The 14,993-nt window shown below is 42.3% G+C and overlaps 2 protein-coding genes across 2 annotated transcripts; both read right to left on the bottom strand.

The window, feature by feature from the left end:
- Positions 1-282: 282 nt before the first annotated feature.
- LOC129595689 (gonadotropin-releasing hormone receptor-like) lies at positions 283-9,154 on the bottom strand. The gene is made up of 7 exons (XM_055492769.1): positions 8,409-9,154; positions 7,711-7,844; positions 6,156-6,315; positions 5,442-5,655; positions 3,748-3,930; positions 3,438-3,519; positions 283-349 (listed from the first exon to the last, which is right to left on the bottom strand). Exons 1-7 carry the CDS (start codon positions 8,640-8,642, stop codon positions 283-285), a joined length of 1,074 nt encoding a protein of 357 aa, XP_055348744.1. The 5' UTR covers positions 8,643-9,154.
- A 1,473-nt stretch (positions 9,155-10,627) lies between these two features.
- On the bottom strand, positions 10,628-13,832 carry LOC129595654 (endoplasmic reticulum chaperone BiP-like). Its single transcript, XM_055492722.1, is given in 5 exon segments — positions 10,628-11,123; positions 11,126-11,738; positions 11,810-12,045; positions 12,208-12,824; positions 13,367-13,832. Coding segments are annotated over 5 exon segments (1,683 nt in total). The 5' UTR covers positions 13,519-13,832; the 3' UTR covers positions 10,628-11,058.
- Between the last annotated feature and the right edge of the window lie 1,161 nt (positions 13,833-14,993).

The raw sequence follows: 14,993 nt of genomic DNA, 5'->3' as shown, positions 1-14,993 counted from the left end.
TTCTGACTCCCTAAAGTGTGCAGGGGATTTTTCTATACATTTTTCCAGATCAAATCATACGAGTGCACCGCACTGGTTTCTTTGCAATGATCGCCTGCAAGTGCTTGATTATTTGAAAAAGGTAACGCTGCGTGCGGCACATCTACTAGCTTCATCTGATACCGAAGTTCCTCAGACCAACAAAATTGTGGAAATCTGCCGACGTGTTCATGGACAGCTAAATTATTTAGCTAAAGAATTGCATAATTGTCTGCAGTGCCCGGAAGCGTTGAGCTCCAGCCATCACTTATTTACGAAGCTATTCCACGATGCCATCATACGTTTTCCGCCGGATAAAATGTTGGGGGACCTGTACAGAGAAATTATCACAAATTCAGCTGTGAAAAGTAGTTTAGAAATCCTTTATGAACAATCCATAGCAGTGATGCCGTCTAGTTTCAAAGAGTGGTGCGAATTTGTCATTTTAACGTGCTTCCGGATTCATTAATTTTGTACTACATGGTTTATTTCAACCAAACTGAGGAAGTAAACTTCTCGCAAATCCCCGTTGAGTACAGTGCGATGGTCATTGAATTTGGGGAAATTATGGACAGATTATACAGTGCCATGAGAAAAAGCGCTAAGAATTTTTTCAGTCCCAACAATATTCAGCGAATTGAAATCTTGGAACTGGTTGACGGATATATAACGGAATTCGATCACGAGGCCATGGTAAATAATCGCGAGATCGCCGACCAAATTGGAGCAAAACTGAAAGAAATTTTTGCCGACTATGATTGGTGCGTTATCGTAGCTGAAGACAGCACAAGAATGCGTAACATTCTCATTTATTCTGACGACAACGCTCAAGCGTTCCTTCTCCAAGAATCTGTTCACCGGCAAACTTTGCCCGTATGGACGCAAATAGAACCACCACGCCACAAAACGTATTCCCAGGGAACAGAATACGGCGGCGTCACCGCTGCGAAAAAGGTCAACGGGGAACTAGGCCCGGCTCAGCGCCGCATCACCGTCTTCTGGAAAGAATTAGGGGGCCAGAACTTCGACATAACGCCGGACGGGCGGGAAATAATGAGTAAAGTGGACGTTGGAGATTTCGTGTCAGTTTCTGAAGAGTGTGTGAATAGCCGGAACTCGGTACGCAGTCTGGCACAGGATCAACTGGAGGGAGGGGTGTTCAGAATGAGCGCGGATTATGTCGTGTGTATGGGACTGCAGCAGTCACGAATCGCCACAGAGTTGGGTGTGTACAGCAGTGTCCCGGGATGGCTGCAGCATGTGGAGAACAAAAGCGGGCATATCTTGCTGTGGCTCTGCGCAAGCTCTCCAACCACGTTATCCTACCGTGCCAAAAGGTCTGCGCTCATTAGAGGTTTAATTTCGTCCATCTCGTTGGCTACCCTCCCAGGCTCAGCTGAAAGGAAGTAATCCGATTTAATGGCACCGAGATCGTCTCCTTACGCAAATATTTTCCCTTTTACGCTCTCCAGAACTCTTTCTTGCACTGTTTTTAGGCGGTTCCTTTGCAGCTCATTTGCTTACTGATTTACCTTGGCGTGAAAATCATTGATGAGCTTGGGGAAATACTGTTGTAGAAATATTCAAAATGTTTAATCGACCAAAGAGTAGCGAAGGTATTCTACGTTCGAGGATAGTGAAAAATGTAGTGCTTGTGCGCCAGTCACCGCCACCACCTACACATATGCACGGCGGTATTTGCTACCAACAAGCACACATGCAGCGTGGCCGTTTATATATTCGCCTAATGTAACTCGTGGTGTCCGTGCGTACGTCACCGCCAACACATGGACATGTGCACGACAATTTTGTTCCCAAATAATAGTTAGAGGTTTTGGATTTAAAAATTGCCGGTAGCAGTTTTAAAAGGTCGCCGATGATCAGAAATTTGCTCTCTCGTGTAAGCTTCCCATGTCACCAATGTGATCAAAAGGATATCGTTCTTGGTGACGCCGAAAGGGGAGTCTCCAGAAACGTCTCCAGAAACGTCTCGTCTTGCATACGTTTCCACCAACCACAGGCGAGGTTTTTTGTTACCATTATCCGAAAAGTTAGTCTGCAATGTTAGTCTAACCGAAAAGTTAGTTAATATTATAATGTTAGAACTGAAAGGTTAGTCTAGGCTCTACCCTAGCCAGAGTATCAGTATGCCGATATTTGCTTAGCGTTTTCGAGTTGGTACAAGGAAACTTCTTGCACGATGTGCAAAAATACACATAATAATAACACATTTTAAATAATAACGTAGTTTTGAAAGTAGGCAGTGTAAGCGTTGCAGAGACCACCGCACGGTTTCGCTTGCGTACATAGATCCTCGGGAGCTGCAAGAGTCCACGGCTAGTGGCCTACTGTAATGCCCGCAAAATGACTGCCACACATACAGCCTGTGCTGCAATGGTAATACTATGACTGTGGTATTGGATACGCTTTAAATATGTGTTTGGCCACGCCCATCATAATTACAGCCAGTGAAATTATTTTTTTAATTACCCTACGTAGGTTTACTACCTTTCTGCGAAAAGCGAGATTTTTTTGAAAGGGGAGGACCCCTATGTGCCCTGGTTAGACGACCCATTCAAAAAAATACCACTGAATACATATTTTACTACGGTAATGTAGGTGTGTAGTAAATGTAAGAATGTTTCAAAAATCTTGCTTCTGAGAATAAGCGTAATGTCGAATAAACGCAAATTTTTTAACAGGACATGTAGGCGATGATGTTAATTAGTGTCTGTGTTCCGACAATTATCGATCTCACAAGCGGCGAAACGAAAATGTACGGAGAATTTCAACAACAGCTGACAGAACAAGTAAGAAGCTAAGAAAACAAATCTAACAAAACAGGTAAGAAGTTATGGGTAATTCGAGTGTAATACGAATAGAACGTTTCAACTTGACTCTTAGTACGTGGGAAACATGCTTTCATCGGAGGGGCTGCCTGCGATATTCGCACAGAATATTATGTTCCGGAAGCATAAACACCATGATCACTTAAGCTACAAAATGGGGTATTGCTCTCCAGAGAAAACGAATGCAAATGGAGATGGTCGCCTCGATGTATGGTGCGCTTGTTGGTTGTTCCATGTGGAGTGACGGGTTAACAAAAAACCACCAAAAACAATCGGGTTGATCACCGAAAAACTCATACCTGAATTGAACAGAACGAAATATACCGAGCTGCTAAAGTACGAGTATCTCACCACCTTAGCAAGTCACTTATTGCTATGAGCAGCAACAAAAAGCGAAACAACTCACAAAGAACTAACACCAGTATCCCAATAATGCAATCGCATTTGCTTATCACTGATTTTTTGTTTCATGACTGTACTTTCATCTTATTTCAATGTTTTCTTATTTTGCTAACTATTAATTTTTTCAGTTTTTTAAATGTTTATCGGTTGCATAAAAGCAGTACTTACCCAGACAAAAAAATGATAGTCATTGTGTTAGTGGACACTGTCCAGTGGAACAAATATCCAAGCATTCCCACATAGTACGGCACTGCAACGTACGAAGGCACGATCAGGCACATTGTTGTTAACGGCTTAATTGATTTCAAGTAATACGTATACTGGGTCACGACCGCTGCTTTCACCGACCAAAAAAAGCTCAGCTTAGTCATTACGCCGTAGGAGAAGCCAGAATGCTTGGTGATGTAAATTAAATACTTACTATGTACTCGTACATATACTCATATTTTACGCACCCACGAATAAAGTTAAAGCTCACCCCAGCAGATAACAAAACTGGCAGCCGTAATAAAAGTCATCCACAAGGATATTTTGCGGGTTTTCCGATAAAGCCAATGACCGTGACCCATACTGCTAGGACATAACATCGCGGCAGTGTGCGCATTAGGCCTGGAAATTTCTTCTGGGTGACATGCACACAATCGCGAATTTGCGGCAGAATCTGCACATAAAAATATTACTCTAAATCAGCATTTGTAGGACAAGAGGAGACAAGACAACTTTATTCTTCCAAATTTCTTCTGGCAGGGGCACAAATTGCGCTGAGCTGTATGATGATTGGAAAAAATAAGAAGGTACAGTAAGAAAGAAAAATTTAAGTTCAGGATACAAACTCCATAATTAAATAAAATAAAGAGATGTCGAAACGATGCGGAGTGTATTACACAGCAACGATACGCCGACTGAAAACAAAAAACCGTTGTTCTTTTGTTTAAGCACGTTTCTAAGCCAGATTTTAAAAGATGGCCGCAAAGTATTTAGCGGCGAGATGATACTGTTGCCTCCGTGAAGCCGAACGTGCATGCAGATGTGTAACCAACTCGAATACAGAACTACACAGACTACAGATTTTATCCGATTAATATTTTGCCTGTATGTGCACTGTTGGGAGAAATATTTTTTTTTAATACTTGCGTGCCATTTCGTTGACCTACGTTTCCTTGCGCACATGTGGATCGGCATGGTGTTCGCACAAACTATTATTCATGGATCAATCATTTTGCTCTTCAAACAACTTCACTAAACGAGATCACGAAACTGATTCGCATAATAACGTCTCACTTGTCGGCAAATTGTCAGTCGGCACGATAGCGAATCATTATAGCAGCATTAGTTTTTATGTTACCGTAGTCGTAGTCTTGTAGACGAACAAATGCATTTATGTTACTGTATTGCACCAAACTGCCGATGATAAGTAACTCAATAGCGTTCTCAGGATTTGGATACAAACTTACTTGTGCCAGTTTATGTCTGGCAAAAACAAGTTTTGTCCACCGCCGCTTATTTTTATCGTTTATAAAAATGCTTTCATTCATTTCCATTTCCCAGTTAGTTTGTACAAATTTGTAATTTAGCTTATTATGTCAGCAAACCAGCTACAGAGTAAGCATTTGCCGGCATGATATCTGAAAATCTGAAAATTTAATTCCAAAAGCCATTAATCCGTGCTTATCTACAGTTTACAAGGATAGGAATAATAAGTGCGTGCATCCACCGTTTTTTTGGAGTGAAAGCAAGTTGCCCTTTGGCTTTAGTAGTGTTATAATTTTTAAAATTTGGCAAAAAAAGCTACAGCATTAACTTCACAGCTGCAACGCTTTGCAATTTATCCAGTTTTTGACCTTTTAAATTATTGCTTTATCGTTTTTTCATTTTTGGTAAGCAGTCGTAGATTTATGCTCTGAGTTCCAATTTACCCAAAACAGGTTGGGTGGACTCGAAATCCCCGGCCATGTACCCCAGGTTGAGCGACGCTTCAGCAGTTATGTTACCAACAAACAGTAGTATAATTATCACCACTGTATTACAACGGTGATAATCACAAAACTGCATATTTATCAGTACAAGTATGTCAAATTTTATGGCCACTGATGTCGCCTTCCGGTAATCAAAAGAATTCCGGAATCTTTGCCGGAAAAGAGTGTGCGATTTTATCAGTAACTGAGCGCCTACCAAGACTTCCGGCCGCCATCCGCGATTCCTGTGTGATGGCCACGGAAATTACCAAATAGCAGATTACAATAATGCACAGCGGAATCAAGCACATGACGGTGAGAGTAGCTAAGGTGTAGGCAAGCTCTTGATCGGCGCTCGAATAAAAGCCGTGAGTGACGCATTGATAGAATTTGGTGCAAATTGGGGCGCGATCCGTATGGAAGATTACTGCCTGCAAAAATAGTGGCTCAACGAAGAACGTTTCCGTCATTATTTTCATTGAAATTTTGTTCAGGCGGTGCACCTTACTACGCATCCAAAACAAGATAAGTATGCCCTAAAGAGGTTAAAGAGCACCGTATCGTTCAGTGTGTACAAATTTCTGTCAAGTGCAGGGTTATAGGACAGTATTCCTCGCTTAAAACTAATTGTTTTATCACTAAGAATTAGTTTGGCTATGCGCATACTTTACTAAGTACATAATTTGCTACATCCGATTTTGAATAAAGGGAATTAGCCGCTGATGATATTTTCCTTCAAGGGCATGGTTACTGTACTCGAAATAACCATCGCTGACAGAAGGTAGCAGTAGTTGCACTGGAAATCCGTACATATTTTTCAAACCTCTTTTGCTGTCACAATACAATGTAACTTGTACATTTTGGTGATGAAGTATGAATATCTGTTTTGAAATTTGACGTATATTTTAACGGATTAATCGAACTAATTTACCTGCGGCACACTGAACATCGACGAGACCAGCCAGACAAAACCACTGATGACCTTCACCCGCGACAGACTCTCGGAATGACTGGATTTACTCAGTGGAAATGTTACAGTGATGCAGGTTTCAATGCTCATTCCGGTCAGGATTAACGTGCTCGCGTATAAACTGGAACAGTATTACAGCAGCGTTAAATATGAAAAGAAGAACAGGCTCTCTCGCTGCACACAAAGTGCTCTGTAACTAAAAGTGCGTTAAGCTTTCAGCTTATAATTTGTTGCTATGTGCAAAGTTATGCGGTTCTGTATCTAAACCCACACCGCATGACAAGTGTCCGCGGTCGGTGGAAAAACTCAAACCAAACTTTTCACTTTATATTTTTGTAATTGCCAGCAGCGTTACAGCGACCACCCGAGAGGAGTCGCATGTGGGGCGTTAGACCCCTCTGGACGGCAGCTTCGATTGCAGGGGGGCATAGGTGTTTTAGATTCAAAAAATTCGTCAATTCCAAAAAAATAAGTTGCTTGTGTGGACATGAATTTGGCACCATTTGGCCGCATGGGGTCCATGTATTGTGCCGTGTCGCATCGACTAAGCACCCGTACACGGTCAATACAGTGTCATTAGGCCCTCCCGCTGCACAGTTTAAAGTGTTTCGAAAGTTAAAGTAAGTTAAAGTATGATTTCGGTTTTCAACAATGCAGCCAACATATTCGAAACCTCTGGGTTCCTTTAAGTTACTTTCATGGGAAATCCTTATGGGAATTTTATTTTTTCCCGTTCACAGAACGCTAAGGAGCAAAACTGCATCAGCGGATTTGAGAAAAATAAAATCAAGAAGTTACACAGAATTTTCTACAAAAAGTGTAACACCCTGGGTGGCTCATCCTCTGGATAGTCGATTTACGTTCTGACGGAACGGAACTGACGGAAAGGATACCCTTATTTGGTAGCAGACGGCCGACGCTAAATCTTTGTCGGGCCGTTCTTCGGTGCACCAACTACAGCTCATAATATTTTGTTATCCGTGAAGTTCTCTGCTGATTACAATAGTTGTGGCCTGAATATTATGTGAACGGGTTGAAAATTAACGAATATATTTGCACTCCTAGCTGCAATATCGATTACCTCGTCGCCTAAAACTGCGCAGGAAAACACGTTACATGATGAATGTCGGCCATGAGAGTGCTAGCCACATGCGGGGCGTCGGTCCTGAATGATAAGCATCAGAGACGCACACCGACAAGTCCAGCCCGAGCAATGGCACACAGTGTACCTAACAGCTTCCGTTAAGCCGTGTATGTAATCTATTGGAATATTCGCGAATTCCCGCCGAGCCATAAAAGGACACGACCAACTTCAGCTGGGTCGGCGCGTGCGCCCCGGCTCAAAAGTACAGTCATTTACACAGTACATCGCGCACCTAATCGTTGCATTCTGCCGGCTGCATCATGGACAACATATGCACGAGACAGAGTGAACATTAGCACAGCAGTTTATTGCTTCGATGAAGATGAGAGCAACGTACGATGCGTACAGTAGTGTGTCAGTTAAAACTCGCACCTGAACATCTGGCAAAATTTGATGGCGGGGCAGAGAAGATCCCCACCCAACCACTGCACGGTGATGTTCCAGATCCCGTCAGCCAGTAGACAGAACACCGGCACCATCAGATTAGCCACAAATAACTGCAGTAACTGCAAAATGACATACATACTCGTACATATGATACAATTCTCCGCTGTAGCACAGCTAATGTAGTCACAACTAAGGAAACACTTGTTTACTGAGCAGCTGCTCCGCTCAACTGGAACAGCTGGCAGCGTAGATATTAAATAAATATTAATGAAATTTTGTCAATTTGGTCACCTGTATGTTACGGTTAATTGTGTCAAAGAGACAAAGAAAGGCGAGCGCCTGCTGTATAGATTTTAAAAATACATTAACAGCAAGGGTCAGTGGCTCAGAGCATAAGATTAGTTTATATTCTGAACTGAACTGTACGTATGCTGCGGACAATCAGGTTTTCTTTGAAAAATTACATGAGTAGTAATGCGTGACCGGATTACATAAATATTTCACAAGTTTTATCCTTGCTGTTCATAATAATTATATATTAATGTAATTCAATTCATGTGCTCCATAATCATTATTCGTCAGTTAGAGGTTATGTAAAGTTGTAAACTGTTCCGCATCTAGAATTTTGAAATGAATTTCAATATTATGCTGCTACTTCAAGTGCAAAACGATTTTTTACTTACTAAGCTGCTTAGCGTCGAATGACGATATATGACACTTTTCAGTAGAAGCGCTATCATGCCGGCATTAAGCGCCACACCGAAACCGGCCAAAACGAGCAGAATAATGATGTAGCTGTATCTTTGGGCCAAATATCCGGGATCACTCTGGTTCAGGAACATTAGCACATCCGCTGAATTATTTGCCGTACAATTCAAGCGGTTATAAAAAGCGGCGTCTTCTGCCGAATAATCCATGGCCGATAGCAACACTAATACAAAACCCAAACTGGCAAAAAGTGGTGTAAACGGAATCTTCGCGGAAATTAATGGAGCCCCGCACAGAGTGGATTAATATGGTGCTGCCGACTCAGACGAATGTAAGGCAGTAGTCCTACCTCCTACGTAACATCTTGACTGCGACTCATCTCGGATCGCAACTGATCCGTGATCACTACAGTCCGTATAGTTTGGCATTTCAAATGCGGTAAAAATAACAAACATGTGAATCAAGCTAAGGTTGATGCATTTCGAAAAAATCATGAAGCTGAGAGTACGAAAGAAAGAAAGGATGTGTGTACTATCAAGCAGCCGAAGGCGAATTAAGTTTGCTACACTGGCTGCATGGATTGTAGAGTGAACTTGCGTGTCGGCTGCACGTCGTTAGCTGGTAACTGTTGCTGCATGTGACAGTCTGTTTGGAGCAGTCGCTCATATCCATCATGCTGATTACTGTATTTCGCCATAGCGACCAGCTGGATGACGGCAAATATCCCACACATTGCACCGCCCACCCACAATCTATAGGCGACAAATTCCCTGCTGGTTTTTAAAAAAACGTTCAAATACTCAAATTGGAGAAGTAATTTCAATTAACTTCTTTTATAAATACCATTCTCACGGCTATGGAAGCAAAACTGTCGGAGCAAATAGCTGGCCACAGCAACCGATGGAGAAATATTGCACAGTCAAAAATTACAAATAAGCTTCAGACAATGTGCTCCAGTACAAGTACAAGGGCACTGGGATCCCGGCGTTCTGCAATATACTGAGTAATAAACGAACTACCCAAAAAAATTAGAAGCAAATGGTTTGATGAAAAATCAGGGAGTTTAATTTCCTGTATTCATGTCGCTAAACGGGCCTTTTGCCCGGAGCGCTGAGCTAACAGCATAAATCCCCGGTGTGGTGTGGTGGCATAAACTTGTTAACATTCGTCAACGAAAATATTTACCCCGGCGTCACTGCTGTCAACATTTTGTTATGTAAACCAGGTAGAAATTCCCACACCAGATGACGATCCTAGCTCTTAGTGGAATATCTGCCCGTTTGCAATAAACAATAAACAAAAGAAAAGAGAAAAATACGAAAGCATATTCAACAATAAGAAAACATTGGAAATCATGAGAAATCAGAAAACAGAAGAACAAAATAAAAATACAGAGTAACATAAGAAGGAAACAATAGCGCTTAAATCACAATAAATTATAATACAACGTCGGTTCATGGAGTACTTGATGCGCCTCCTATTTCAGGCACTTTAAATATAGGGTTTCATATTTCGGTCACCTGGTGCACGTCTGCGGACAAACAAAAATATCAGAAACAAAATAGCTTTCAAAGTACACACTTTGCGCATGAATTTCGAAGCATGGTTCACAAAAAAGCTTCTATAAATGATCCAAATTCCAAAGTAAGGGCAGAAATCAGACCGGGTGCAAGGTAAAATAACCGTTTTTCCGCGTTTACAGAATTAAAAAATTAAAAATTTAACATTTTCGATTTTGTTTTGATGACTACAGGCAGCGAGAAAACATGAAAAGCACGTTTTGCGATCAGTAGCTATTTATGTAGCGCGCCACTTGGGGGAGGTGTTGTAAGTGACCGCTGTCCGAAATACGAAACCGTATACTTAAAGTAACCGAAATATGAGACGCATCCAAGTATCGAGATTTGAAATGTACGGTTGGGTTTCGAAATGAATGGTTTCCGAATTGATGGTTTCCGAAATGAATGGACAACACTGGAGCCAGTGTAACATTATTATTGTCATGCGAATGGCTAAATCTGCTGTAGTGTAGCCTCTGTGTAGGCCAGTTACTCTATATTAATGGCAATGTATTGCATGGATGCGCAACTTCGTCACTGGTATAAAAAACGAGGCGTACCGAATATGGCTTACTATATATACAACCTCCGAGAGTACTGCTCGGTCGCAAACATGCGTTACTGCTGCTTGCGGGTTGCATTTTGCCTGCCGCATATGATGCAAGCATACCGAAAGCCAGAAAATAAGCTCACGACATCTACAGATGCCGTCGAAAAATTTTACGGTTTAAAAGGCGCAACATCACTCGGGAGCAGATATGAAAAACGTTCGTGCCGGTATAGTGGAAGAATAAACGTCACGCAGGACTTCCGGATCTACGTTGCATCTTGCCGATGAAAACTGTGGGGGGACGGTATAGTTTGAAAATTGCAGTGGAGTCTCGCTACGGGCCTGGATCATGCTATTTCATATACCAATATTTCATGCGTCTTCAGAAGTGTGCCGACAGCAAGGTGGTAGGTACAAACTCAGTGTAAAGTACTTCCATTTTTTTGCTCGTGGCAGGTAATACGATAAAAGCAGCCTTCAATGAACGATAAAAACAGCCTTCAAAACATAATTCTGTCAGCCAGCTACACCGCGTTTTTTTGCCAACCTATCACCCTCATTAAACTGTTCAGACTCCTCCTCTCCATATCTTCCGGATTCAGGCGGTTCTGTTCGTTGGTGATGGTGATATTCTGTTTGTTGCCGGCGCCCTCAACAGATACGTGAAGAATACCGCTGGCATCGATTCGGAAGGTCACTTCAATCTGGGGTGCACCACGAGATGCAGGAGGTATACCGGAAAGACTGATCTTGCCCAGCGGATGGTCGTACTTGGTCATACGACCTTCTCCTTCGAACAACTGAAAACTGACGGTGGACTGGTTGTCAGCGGCGGTACTGAAAATCATGGACTTCTTCGTAGGAAGAACGGTGTTACGGCGGATCAGTTTGGTCATAACACCAGCGACGGCCTCGATACCCAGAGTTAAGGGGTTGACATCCATGACCAGAATTTCCCCGACTGTTTTCTCACCACCCAACCTTCCAGCCTGCACGGCGGCACCATAGGCGACAGCTTCATCGCGATTGACGTCGCGGGATGGCTCTTTGCCGTCGAAGAAATCCTTGACCAGCTGCTGGACCATGGGAATACGGGTACTTCCACCGACAAGGACGATCTCTTGAATGTCCGCCTTTCTCATGTGGGCATCCTCCAAAACTTTCTGCACTCGTTTCATGGTGGATCGGAAAAGATCCTGTTGTGCAGCAAACAACAAATAAAAACACTCTTCACTCTGGTGTTCGTCTGATGACTTCTTGATCGTACCATGTTCAGTTCTTCAAATTTAGCGCGAGTCAGAGTCCCAGTGAAATCAATACCATCGACGAGTGATTCAATTCCAATGCGGGTCTGGTGCCGGCTACTGAGCGCACGCTTGGCTTTTTCTACTTCACGACGCAGCTTCTGAACAGCACGCTGGTCTTTGTGGAGGTCCTTGTCGTGCTTCTTCTTGAACAGTTGGACGATATGCTCCATAACCCGCCGGTCGAAATCTTCACCACCTTAACACAGTAAATTTCAATAAATCGGGTGCAGTAAAATAAACAGAAAAACGCCAGCAGTCGGACATCTACTGCATTCCCAGAATATCCGCTTTAATTAAATAAATAAATAAATAAAAAGTTAGTTAGAGTGTATCATTTACTTTGATGTTATATATTTACCCAAGTGAGTGTCCCCGTTGGTTGCCAGGACTTCAAATACCCCGTTATCAATGGTCAAAAGCGACACGTCGAAGGTGCCACCGCCCAGATCAAACACTAGAACGTTCTTTTCCCCCTTCTTATCCAGACCGTAGGCAATGGCTGCGGCGGTGGGCTCGTTAATAATGCGCATCACATTAAGTCCACTGATGGTGCCCGCATCTTTAGTGGCCGCACGCTGCGCATCGTTAAAGTAGGCCGGCACAGTGATGACGGCATGGGTCACGGGATGGCCGAGGTAGGCCTCCGCGGTCTCCTTCATCTTGCCCAGCACCATGGCGCTGATCTCTTCGGGAGTGAAGATCCTCTTACTGCCAGCTACGGACACTTCCACGTGAGGTTTTCCGTTGCGGTTGACAACTTTGAAGGGATAGTGCTGGATGTCGGCCTGCACGGAGGGATCCGACCATTCCCGACCAATCAGACGCTTCACGTCGAAGACGGTGTTCTCCGGGTTGGACGTCAGCTGGTTCTTCGCGGCGTCACCCACGAGTCGCTCGCCTTCGGGGGTGAATGCCACATACGAGGGAGTAATACGGTTTCCTTGATCGTTGGCGATGATTTCCACGCTGCCATTTCTAACCATACAAAACTGCATTTTTGTATTCTGTGATAGCAGTTGTGATTGAGCCAGTCCTAACTGATTGTGCGTGGACATTATGCGTGGTAATGCTATGGGTGTATTGTGAACGGTCCGTTCCCAGGTTAATTGGGACAAATTCTTCATTTGATGATATTTGTTGAGCGAAGCTCGCCTCGTACATATTGAGAAATAAAATTTTAATTAAACTGCTCATTCAATTCGATTTTTTACTGATTTTTTTTACTGACATAACTTGTGCAGTCGAAACGATTAACATACAGTATATTAAGCGTATCTTGTCACGGCTCTTCGCAAAAACATTCGGCAATTAAATTAAGAGTAGAAAGTACCTACATTCCTGATTTCGAGAACGTATTAACATTGTCGACGGCTAGGACACATTGTTTTCCCAAATCCGACAAGAAGCGCAGTCAATCGCGGAACACATTTTCGGGACAAAACAACTCCCTTGCGGTATTGCACTGTTTCTGGTATGAGTACAGTAATATCCAGCGCAAAAAGAAACCGCTCACTTACCTGAAAACTCCAACGCACGAATACGTTGTTCCAAGATCAATGCCAATCACTGTGGCGACATTTTTCGCATCTTTTCTGTCTTCCTTTTCCGCAGCGAAAGCAAAAAGAGCGAAAGTGGCGCAAATTATTGGAAAGACCGCCGTTCTCCACATTGAACGAAAGAACTTGTAACCTAGCGCGCGTAATGAACCCCTATTCTAGAATTCTGAATCACTTTACTAGTACGTCTTTCCCAAAACGTTGCTAAACCAGAAACTGCCTGGGAAATGAAGGATTAATAAACATCACCTTTTACCAAAGAAACTTAAAATCATCAACAGAAATCCGTGTAAGTCCGAAACCGTTGCAAGATTGTTGTAAACTTGTAATCGAAAAATTCGGGAAACTGAACTTCTACAACTGTCGGAGTCAGCTAAAGAAAGTTCTTAAATTCGACCCATTCAGGAAGTATTTGATCTGATATGACATTGTGGAGTAAAATGAACCTGCTGACACGTCAGGCCAATTCTATGGTGAAAGCTGGCGGTTAGTCGGAGTAGTCCAATGAAACCGCAACACGTTTTAAATGGGCGGGAGAATTTGGAAAGGTCCATCAGATTATTATTGATCAGAAGTACGATTAAACGCGGCGATAGCAACGTGCGGTACCTATTAACTGCTGCCGGCAAATTCCCATGGCAGAACCGTATGGCATTTGGCTGTCTGTCGTCAATTGATAATGTCGCTGTTACACTTTGGTTATTTCAACAGTTATAATTATTTTGCTGCCTGTACTGCATGAAACTGCGGCGAAATATCTGAATAATGATGTCTATAAACCGTTGAATCATTAAGATGAGGAAATTATTCAGCATGGCGCAGGCAGACTAATGTTTACAAACTGATTAAACTATTAAGCTGATTTAATTATTACGCGTGATGAAGTCAGAACGATTCTTTGGAATTGATTAAATTATTTAACTACTGTAACTGCACAGGAAAACTATACCCATGAAATGGCATACTGTGGAAATGGCTAGACATACTCCTCTACAGATGATAGCCTAAAAGGCTAAAATAGTGTGTACATACTATTACACATTTTGTGTAGTTTTAAATGTGCTTTGTGTCAGTCGAGGTGGGTAATACGGCATAATTATTACTTTTTTTATTATTTGTTCTGTAATTCGCCTGACATGAACTTTATTGTATTATGTTTGATTTTTATTTTCCTTTTATTTTTTTTATTTTCTGTTTTTTTAGTTTTTTTTTGTATCGCGGTACCTTTTATATTTAAATTATTTTGAATATTCTCTTTAAATATTCGTTTTTAATATTATAATAAATTTATGTGAAGGCTTCGCATACCACCTTTATACCACCTCTAGCTCCTAGTACCACCTTTCATACCACCTTAGGCTCCTAATACCACGTTTTGCACTCCACGTTTGACTCCGCATACCACCATAATTTTTTCAACTTTTAATAAAATGATAAAAAAATGGTGTTGACTGTACATGTAGGCCATTTGCTGCGGCATTCGCATATGACCGTTTCCACAAAAAAGCCCGGCAGAGACATCATATACCGGCAAAAGTATTCGACAATGGATTTTGAAATGTTTTGAGAAAAAAAACTGCTTCCTCTA

The sequence above is a fragment of the Paramacrobiotus metropolitanus genome, unplaced genomic scaffold (assembly GCF_019649055.1).
Source record: "Paramacrobiotus metropolitanus isolate TYO unplaced genomic scaffold, Prichtersi_v1.0 Parri_scaffold0000081, whole genome shotgun sequence".
Taxonomy (NCBI): Eukaryota; Metazoa; Tardigrada; class Eutardigrada; order Parachela; family Macrobiotidae; genus Paramacrobiotus; species Paramacrobiotus metropolitanus.
Note: the sequence above shows the minus strand (reverse complement) of the source record. Positions and strands in the feature narration are given on the sequence as shown.

What these genes read in the sequence shown, in the direction of transcription:
- LOC129595689 (XM_055492769.1), bottom strand. Translation starts at nt 8,642, where the DNA reads ATGGATTATTCGGCAGAAGACGCCGCTTTTTATAACCGCTTGAATTGT. An exon ending in ATTCGACGCTAAGCAGCTTA is followed by an intron (nt 7,845 to 8,408) that starts GTAAGTAAAAAA and finishes GTCATTTTGCAG; the next exon opens with TTACTGCAGTTATTTGTGGC. An exon ending in AAATTTTGCCAGATGTTCAG is followed by an intron (nt 6,316 to 7,710) that starts GTGCGAGTTTTA and finishes ATACTGTTCCAG; the next exon opens with TTTATACGCGAGCACGTTAA.